This window comes from Limulus polyphemus, unplaced genomic scaffold, assembly GCF_000517525.1.
Source record: "Limulus polyphemus unplaced genomic scaffold, Limulus_polyphemus-2.1.2 Scaffold50, whole genome shotgun sequence".
Classification (NCBI taxonomy): domain Eukaryota; kingdom Metazoa; phylum Arthropoda; class Merostomata; order Xiphosura; family Limulidae; genus Limulus; species Limulus polyphemus.
In genome coordinates, this window is record NW_013665660.1 from 285,757 (window position 1) to 296,637 (window position 10,881).

The window sequence follows — 10,881 nt, forward strand, 5'->3', positions numbered from 1 at the left end:
TGTTTTTTAAAACTATTATACGTGATGTACATTTTATGGGGGGGGGGCGATAATTAGATTGTTCCAAAACGCGACATTAATTTCTTGATGAGTTAATACTCGTCCAGTGTTTTTAAACCACTGGTCTCCGGACCGGCGCTGGTCCGCCGTGTTTCACGAAAACAAACAAAATATTCATATGAAACTCGTAATGCCATTTCTTTATACTTGTATTTTATTGGTCTATGACAATTTTCTGGTATAGAAAAGGTTGAGAAACACTGTATTTTGGTTTCTTTTAAATTTCGCGCAAAGCTAGCCATCCTTAAGTTAAAAGTGATAGACTAGAGGGAAAGCAGCTAGTAAACACCACTCACCGCCAACTCATGGGCTAATCTTTTTACCAACAGCTGATAGGACATGTATGCTCAGCGACAAGGATTTGAGCCCGCGACCCACAGATTGGGATTCAGGTGCCCTAACCAGGAGGCAATGGCAGGCCGCGTATTATGAAAACAGCAAGTTACCTTTATGGTGATTATTAATATTTACTAAAGATGACAAAACATATATTCGATAATGTAGAAGATTGAAGCTGAATGGGCAATTTTTCAAACCAATATTTTTAATATTTGTCAAAAGAACAAATTTACGAGTTACGGTGCTAACCTTGACCTCCAACAGTTTGGTGTTATTAAAAAAATGAGATCCCTTGGTGTAAAATCCTAATAATTTTAAAGAACGTACTTTGGAAGTTTCACATTTTTATTTTAGTGTTTCTTCCAAAGGAATATTAGTGACAAAGAATCTACATCAAAACGTAGGTAGTACGCATTGTTATCCAGCTGTATTTTTTTAATTTTATTAGAAAATGCAAACCTATTTTAATAATATATTTATTGTCCTCCAGAAACTTAATAAAAATCCGCTAGTGCTTTTAATATGTAACCATATAAAACTACTTGTCTAAACAGACAGTCTTCTTCATGTATTTTGCAAATTCCAAAGAAAATACCCAAATGACTACCTATTGATTTATATCTATAACTATTCTGTTTATGTAACGAGATTATGTATTTTTTAATTGAAAGAGTGTTCTGTAATTTTGTCTCTGTTTAGTCATTGTAGGGTTCTTCTCTAATCTACTGAACTTTGTTTCATCACCTAAAATACTTCCCCTATTGAGTCAATGGTAAGTTTAAGGATTTACAACGCTAAAGACAAACAAACACAAAGTATTAATAATTTTAGAAATATAATCTCTCCTGTTTATAAGGGCTATTGAATTGTCTTTATCAGATTTTTGTATAACTATGATGTTATTATGAGATTCCTTATTGCTAACAATTCTTTTTTATTAAGATTATATGGTTCGTACTTAAATTCATAATTATTTAATGATAATAGAGCTATTCCACATAGCTGAGTTTTAATATTATTAACCGATTCATTACTATAATCCAATATTATATTTTGTGAAACTTGTTGTACAATTTTTTCAAAAGACAACAAATAAGTCTGAAATTATCACACAGTGGAGAGTGAAATAGGAATAAGTATAAGTAGGTATTTGTAGATCATATGTTGCTTACCACAAATTATCGTAGAAATTTTGCTTTGGCATAAAAAATACACGTCACTTACTTCGTGCGCATTCAAGAAACAAGAAATTATGTCAAAGTAACAGGTTGAATTCGCTATAAAAACGACTAAAACAGGTCGAATTGGCTATAAAAATGACTAAAAAGAGGTCGAAATGGTTATAAAAATGACTAAAAACAGGTTGAAATGGCTATAAAAACGACTAAAAATAGGTTGAAATGACTGTAAAAACGCTTAAAAACAGGTTGAAATGGTTATAGAAACGACTTAAAATAGGTTGAAATGGCTATAAAAATTACTAAAGATAGGTTGAAATGGCTATAAAAACGACAAAAAAGATGTTGAAATGGCTATAAAAATGACTAAAAACAGGTTGAAATGGTTGTAGAAACGAATAGGACAGGTCGAAATGGTTATAAAAATGACTAAAAACAGGTTGAAATGGCTATAAAAACGACTAAAAACAGGTTGAAATGGTTATAAAAACGACTAAAAACAGGTTGAAATGGTTATAGAAACGAATAGAACAGGTCGAAATGGTTATAAAAATGACTAAAAACAGGTTGAAATGGCTATAAAAACGACTAAAAACAGGTTGAAATGATTATAAAAACGACTAAAAATAGGTTAAAATGCTGTAAAAACGATTAAAAATAGGTTGAAATGGCTGTAAAAACGACTAAAAACAGGTTGAAATGGCTATAAAAACGACTAAGAATATGTTCAAAATGGCTATAAAAACGACTAAGAATATGTTGAAATGGCTATAAAAATGACTAAAAACAGGTTGAAATGGCTATAAAAACGACTAAGAATATGTTGAAATGGCTATAAAAATGACTAAAAACAGGTTGAAATGGTTATAGAAACGACTAAAACATGTTGAAATGGCTAAAAGAATAACTAAAAACAGGTTGAAATGGCTATAAAAACGACTAAAATAGCAAAAATTGTAAAACGCAAAGTTTCCAGAAAATTGCACGCTACTTCCTTGAAAGGCTCGAGTTGTGTGACACGCCTTTAGCTTTTCTTAGATTTTTTAATCGTTTCTAAATTAGCTCGATTTGTACGTTATGTTTAAAGATGTCATTTACATTAAAATGCTTCATGAGAAAAAAATATATTTTGAAAAACACATTAAAGGTAATATAATTAGAATAAATACTTAAGTGCGATGATTAGGATTTGATTAATTTTTATATGAAATTACTCATGTAAAGAGACTAACAAAACAAAACCTGTAAGATGCCGGTTTATATAAATTTAAAACCATAATGTTACCATTCTCATTCAAAGCCTTCAACAAAAATAAAAAAAACTGTTTCAGTAAGTAAAAACGTAGAAGTAAGGCGATATAATGTTGAGTAATTAGTAAAACTACATTCCGTTGAAACGAAATGTATATGTAAACATACATATCCATCAGTAAACACATTGTATATTTACTTCATTAGAAAAATAACTATCATTGGTGACTGTGCCTTTTCTGTACGAGTACAGTAAAGAGAATACATTATACACACTGAAAGACAGAACATGAGTCATAAGCGTGAACATTTCTCTGAGATGACGAGTCGTGCTTCGTCTGACGCTACGCGTACAAGTAGGTGTACACGCATGTTGACATCTATTGCGAAAAACGATTGTAGTACATGTTGGAATGAATATCACTGAAGGAATATTCTAGTTTCGAATAGTGACGCTTGGCGTTTCAAATGTCGCTCTATATACTTTCCGATTACGAGCTTTATCAAAAAGCTCACCCTTGAACTGTAAGATTATGCTTGATTTGGCATTAGATGTTTTAATATTTATAACTTCACTCGATTTGGCCGTAGTCTTTATTATTTTTTATAGGTATGCTCGATTTTGTAGTAATTTTTTACATTTTTATAACTTCATTTAAGTATCCTTTTTCAGTTTTCGAATTCCACGTTCCATCTGGACTCAACACTGTCTAAATTAATTTTCTTAATTTCACTAAACTTGGCCATAGCTTCTTATAACTACACTCAATTGAGTCAATTCTTTTTCTTAATTATCGCAACTTCGCTCAACTCGACATGTATTTTTGGAACTTCGTTAAATTCTCAGTTATTACAACTTCACTTAGATTTTCTTTCTCAATAAACTTTTATCACTTTTATAATTTCACGTAACTCGTTAGCTAGTCTTTTTTCATTTTCGTAATTCCATTTAAATCATTCCTAGAGGATTTCTCAATTGTCATAACTTCACATTTACTGTAGTTGTACTATGGTTACTCCAAGGCCAGAAGTAGCATAACGGTTAACATGCCGGGCTTCCGATTGAAATATCCAGGGATTGAGCCTGCGATATGAAGTTGAACATGCTCTGCACTTTCAGCTATGCATGGGAGTCTTATAAAAATTACAATAGATCCCGCTTTACGGTCAAAAGTGAGCTAGTAGGTGGCGGTTATTGCTGGCTGGTTAACCTCTCTCTGATCACCAGTTCTAAATTTAGAACGGCTATGTCTGCGCCCTGGGGTCCGTCACCTGGTTACTTATCCCATGTGTTGCACAAAGTTCCTTTTGAGCTGTAAACAATTACATCTGAGGTCCGTCTTCAACTTTTGTACAATCTATTTACACAAATTAACTTCAAGTTACAAACCCCCTCCATGTCTCTCTATGGGTTAGCGATAAGCTTACAGAGTTACAACGCTAAAATACAGGGTTCGATTTCCAGTGGCGCATAGAGCGCAGTAACCCGTTGCGTTGTTTAAGCGTATAATAATAGTTATGTTACGACTTAATATTGGCGTAAAAAAAGGCTCACAATCATATGATCACTGCAATAACTCGAGATTCAAGAATCATTGAAGGACATTTGCAGTGATTTATCTGTAGTAAAATAAAAGAAACAACGCTTGTTGTAAAGAGAAACATTTTACTAAGAAAAATGGCACCGGAAACAACGGCTAGTTGTAATGAGTGGCGAGCACTGCGAATATAGGACTTAAATAGAAGAAACTGGGTACAAGTACAGAAAATGAAATGACAATAAAAACCATATTTTTATGACCGATCCAAAACATTCTCAAGTACTCTTAAACAACTTATTCAACAAAATATGTCGCAGTCAACAGAAGGATTAAACATAAAGAGGTGAGACGAGGGCAAGGCTTAGATAACAAGTATTGACTCTTCCAATTTCGAAAAGTATCTCTCAAAGCTGCTTATACAATTCAGTTTCTCAATACACCTTGGCCATAACGGTTGTTAAATGTGACGTCACGGTCACGTGAGTGATCAGGTATTTTAAACATAAGCTGTCTTTCCACAAGTTTCTAGCTGATTACAAAAAGAGGCGTCGATGACTGAAATCAATCAGGTAAGATTTATGCTGTAGACAACCAACGGGAGCCAGCTGAGAACATTGTAATAACACTGACTTTACATAATATACACTCATATTTAAAGACATGAATGACAATGCTACGCTTTTAATCACACTGATTATTTCAGTTTTTTTTGCACATCATTTTGAGAGGTGACCAGTGCTTAATGCCCATAAATATGGATTCACAGCAATACACTTTTGTGAAAACAAACTTTAACACACACAGGATTCATAGCAATACACTCTTGTGAAAAAATACTTTAACACACACACACAGAGGATTCACAGCAATACACTCTTGTGAAAACAAACTTTAACACACACACACACATATGATTCATAGCAATACACTCTTGTGAAAACAAACTTTAACACACACACAGGATTCACAGCAATACACTCTTGTGAAAACAAAATTCAACACACACACACACACACAAATACTCAGTCTATTTCATTAAACACTTGCCTACTATTCTGATGTTAGAGTTCAGTTTAAGTGTCACATGAAAGTACAACCAGTGTTTCAATAGATTTATTAGTCATTACTATTCACATTCAGTTTGTATGTACATAGGGTTGATTATGTTACATTAGAATGACTTTGAATATGTAAACCATCAAGTAACGTGACAACCACTGCCCATGTAAAGCTGCTATGGAACGACTTGTATCAGAATTACATTTTTACATTATTTGGCTATCGTAGGTAGTGTAATGGCACTGGTTGTTTTTGGGGAATACCCCTTTTCGCACAAAATACTCATACACCTAAGTCATAAATATGTGTTCAGATTGGGAATTTATAATTTCCTAAACGGGGATATCCCTTGTACTTAATGGCATTGGAAAGCAAAGGAATACGGATCAACTTGTGGAACAAGCGCCTTTGAGACAGAGACTTTCCAAAAGGCATACCTCACCCGTGGTAAACAAATTGTGTCACTTTGTAACAGGAGAGAATCCACAAATACAAAAGGTCAGTGAAAATATGAATGAAAGTTTATAACAATTAAAATATTAACTGGCTACAGAAAGAATGTGAGCCAATCCAACGCATTTCCCAGTAAGATATAGACTAGAATAAAACAATTGTTTTTTTGTTTTTTTACTGAAAAAGTCTTACTCATTTCGTAGAAAATATGTATCAAATTTCTATATGCATCGTTAATAACTAATGTAAGATATCTATAGGCTATATGTTCTCTGTATACTGCGGAGAATCGAACCCCGGAGTATAGCGTTGTAATTCCTTACCGCTTACCCGACCGGGGGGGGGGGGGTATAGAAACAACTTAAAATAAAAAAGTCTCAGGTGTTGAGTTGTTATATTTTAGGAACGTTTGTTATTTTGTTCAGTGAAAACGTTTCGCTCATGGCTGTGCTCCCCAAGTCCCCCCAACCAAACAAAAGGTAGTAGATGAAGAATCACAAAACATTTTACAATATTAATTATTTTGCAGTAAGAAAAGTTCAAAAGAATTCTCTTTAATCATAATTTAAAATTCAAGGAACGTTGAAAACACCTTAACCGGAACGAGTTCCAATTTCAAACAAGAACAATAAAGAGAATAATAAAATAAGATAGACTTGCCGCCAGATTTCTTTTTACTCTGAGAAGAACTCGTATCGCTGAGTGTATCAGAATTCCTAATCAACACTATGTTTATAATCAAATTAGTTCTATTCTCTGTCTAAGAGAGCTAATCAGTTTCTTCATTAGCAAGTATTGATCAGAATATTGGTTTTTCTCTTTGTTTTCAGCCGCAAACTTCGAACTGTGTACATAATTATGATCGTCCAAAAAGATAGCTTCTATTTTTCTATCCAGTTATTTCCAAACTGAGGTTTGGTGTTTAAATTTGTTTGTATTTTTCAGTCAATATCAATGATAACCTATTTGCAGAAAATTTCTATTTTTCATGTGACCTATACACTATTTTTCACACATCTTCAAAGAGAAATCCATTTAAATCTTGCTGCCACTACTCTGAGTTATCTTCCTCCATCAAAACTACATTACGAAAAGTCGTAAGGACCACCAGAGTTTAAAACTGAAAAGACAGTATTTGCATGTGGATGCTCGCGTATATAAGAGCGACTCCCAATCAATACTCGAAGTTAGTTCGTGCGTTATCCAGCGTTAAAAACGTGTATCGTGATGCTCTACGGTTTTCCAGATCGTTGAGCAGAGACAAACAAGTTGAAAAAAAAATTAAAGTGAATGTAAAGTATAAAATGCGTACGCAGACTAAAACACTCCAATATATATAAACAGACACACGAGAAGACTGAACACTTGTATAGCCTTATACTTTTAATAATACATTTTATACAATCCGTTAAATATTACTTGTTTGATTGCTTTGCAACACATTCTGACGAAAAGTACCAATGGAATATAATAGTGTGTCCATTCACTCTGATGATTAGGACACTCATACAATTATGCATAGATTTTGTTGGATAACATAAGGAACTTTATTAGTTATGGCTCTACGGTATAGTAAGTTCGTATATATTAAAGCTTTCTGTTCGAAAGGAGGAACAGCACAAAATATTATATACGTCTGACAGACTATTTTCTTGAAATATCGAGCTTCAATATCCATCACCTATTTCACTAAATTTAACATTAAATATTACCATATAAAAATGACTTTTTTTAGTTTTGGAATTAACAATGACATTGAAAAATGGAAAACAGCTCGCATTTACAATAACGACGTTCATTGTTGCTTATACTTACTTTTGGTCAGACGCTTATACTGCGCGTATTTCGTTCATATTCTTAGTTTTGTTTACAGAGTTTATGCATAATAAATGTATATTTTGTATTTTCTCAGGCTCTGGAAAATTATGCCTTCTTTTCTACTGCTTTATGTTTACATTTATCTTGCAAGCATATATTTAATGATAATTTTCTTATGTTTTTAATGTGCCGATGAAACTTAAATATTCTTCATCGCCACCAAACAAACACCTTTAGTAGTGGTAAAATTTACATAACATTTTAACAAGACTGTATTAAACTATGAATGAACAAACAGTTACCTTAAACTTACCGAGACTCGCCATAATTAAAAAACAACAACACAGATTCAGTTAAAAACACAAAATTCACGCAGTAATAATAATAATACACATCTAACTTTATTAATACCGCGTTTAGAATTATTGTTAACGATGATTCATTTGGAAAATATTTCCGTTCAACGATAAACACATGCCATAAAAGTATCTAGGGTACGTTATAAAAACAACTCGATAAAATACACCTTGTTCAGGATAAAGGTATAAAGAACAAGGGCACACCTGCAATGATTCTTAAATGACTTCACATTTAGATGGCGTTAACGTAGAAATCTACTTTAATTTTCTTGTACAGATTGTTTTGAAGTCATCTTGACATGCAATAAAAACTCTAAGAAAGTAAATCATAATTCAAATAAATATTTTTTTTACAAATTCGATTAAAATTCTAAACATTTCATAATCAATATTACACGACTGACAGTTTCATACAATAAACTCCTAAAATAGAGATATTTCATAACGTGGAATGTCATATAAAATAAAATATTTCTATTATTTCTGTCTTACAAAGTTATGTTTTTTATAAGATGTTCACAGATTTTCGAATTCAACATTATCTTCGATTTGTCTAAAACTTATTATTTTTTGCACTTTCCCGTTATTACTTTCATTACAATGCCTGGTCACATTAAAAAGTTTAATAATACAATGTGTAACAGATACCCAAAAGATTTTATCCATAAATGTCTACAAAGATCAACGTACAGAATTTTTAAAACTTGTTTAAGCTTTGTGTCTTAAAATAATAGCAAATACATCTTTAGAATGAAAACAAATTAAAGTTTGGTGCTTATGCGATGATTTCTGTCACGAGAAACACCAATAGTAACTATATCAACAGCCCCTGAGCGTATTACACACTGAAGAAACAGAACTACATCATTACCACTAAAAAAAAATATATTTCATGGATCACGGAGTTATAAGCTTTCAAATGTCAAAGTTTTCCTAAGGATACACATTTTTTAGATCCATATATATTTCATAAAATAACTTAAAAGACTGTTCAAATACATTTTTTGTAAATTTTAAACAATTTCTCACTGACAAGTGAGACACGCCAGTCACATTTACGAAACTTTCAAGAAACAGTTTTCGGGGCCACAACTTAATACATTCAAATGTATAAATAATGTTTTAATAACTCAACAACGGTTAGATCCTTATTGATTTTACCCACTAATCACCTTACACTTTCACTAATCAGGTTTCTACGATAGAGAAAATCATTAAGCTATGTCCAAATTATGCATCTTACAACCAACTACATTCCTAATCGATTTTAAGTGCTAGTCCCGGTATGATATTACTTGCAAGAAAAGGGAAGGGCTCAGTAGATAAAGAATAATGCTATATCCAAAGTAAGCCTCCCACAGTAGTTAGGCCGTTAATGGATTTTAATTGCCAGCTACCAGATGATTGAAGTCGTCCAAATAGAAGATCTCGCTAGAGAAAGAATCGCAATAAAACATGTTCTGTGCTATTTGTGACGCTATCAATCTATGCTTCTATGATTTCAATATTAATATCAAATGAACAGCTAAAATGCAGTAAAAAATCAGATGAAACAGCTAGTTTAAACTACAGTTTTTCTACCGTTACTATTACTTCTTTAAGACACGACATATAACTAGTTGACGATCTACCTTTCCTAGACAGTGTCTCTTATTCATTGCAAGCAGAGCAGCTGCAGCAGCCTGGTGGTCGGAGAACTCCACAAAACAGTAGGGGTCATTACCAGTCTACAAAAAAAAGGGAAAGAGAAAATATTATTATAAAATAAAGCTTCCGGGACAATTTAATACAAAATACATAATGTTATAATAAATCAAGCTTTTTCCATGAAAACTTCCGTAATCATCCAGTATGATAAGCATCAAAATGTTCATCATATCCCTATGCCATAGCTCATCATTCACGAAAATCGATATTGACATCAGAATGATGGCAATATAGATCTTTCCGATTTAAAAGGTTGAAAACATATATAATAATTGCCACAATAACACTCAAACATTGAGCCCTGTACTTAACAATCTTATTACGTTGCACCTGAATAAAAAATTACGTATTTTGTTCTATTTTACCAATTTTATGAAATAATTTCGTATGTCAGTTTACCCTAAAAAGGTAAATTACGTAGTTTTATCAGACACATAACCTCCCAAAACATAAAGTTGTTGAAGATAAATCCACTATTCAGAAGATGAATATATAAAAGTGCATATATGGAGCACGGCATATGGACAAAAGATGAATGAAGTTAATATACAGAATCAACACACACACCACGTAGTTCATCGGTAAGCTTGAGGAGTTATAACACTAAAATTCGGAATGCAATCCTTGCGGTAGGCACAGCTTAGGTAGCTTTTTGTCAGTTTATACAAACAGAAAACAACAGTTATGATAATATGAGATAATTTATTATATTTAATTATAGTTATATAAAAGATTAAATAAAAAATCGAGAAAGTACTGATAACGAAAACTCCGAAATCACCTACTTATAGATCTGATTATCATTATACCTATTTGACTTCTGAACTACACCAGTTTCAAGTTAATAGATCGTTTACTCTCAAACTAACGCAGTAAAGGTGATGTCCTCTTATACTAAGCTGACTTTACAAATATAATAACTGTCAAGAATACCTAAGAAGTAATTCCTCAAATACTTAAGTTTTTTATATAAATGTCACAAATTAATAATAATTAATATATAATTTCTGAGTATACTGATACTCCGCATGGGTACTCAAGAAAAACTGTTTTAACTGAATAAATGTTTGTTGTTGATTGGTTTGTTTTGAATTTCGCGCAAAGCTACACGAGGAC

General features: G+C 32.3%; 1 protein-coding gene across 4 annotated transcripts in view; it reads right to left on the reverse strand.

The window, feature by feature from the left end:
- LOC106463001 (nucleolysin TIAR-like) overlaps positions 1-10,881 on the reverse strand; it is a 257,478-nt gene that overhangs the window by 218,229 nt on the left and 28,368 nt on the right. For 2 of the 4 annotated variants that reach the window (XM_022390636.1, XM_022390619.1), the window contains exon 2: positions 9,690-9,785. The exons of the other annotated variants lie outside the window; for them this stretch is intronic. In XM_022390636.1, coding sequence (XP_022246344.1) covers positions 9,690-9,785 — 96 coding nt within the window. The remainder of the gene's footprint in view (positions 1-9,689; positions 9,786-10,881) is intronic. 4 annotated transcript variants of the gene reach the window in all.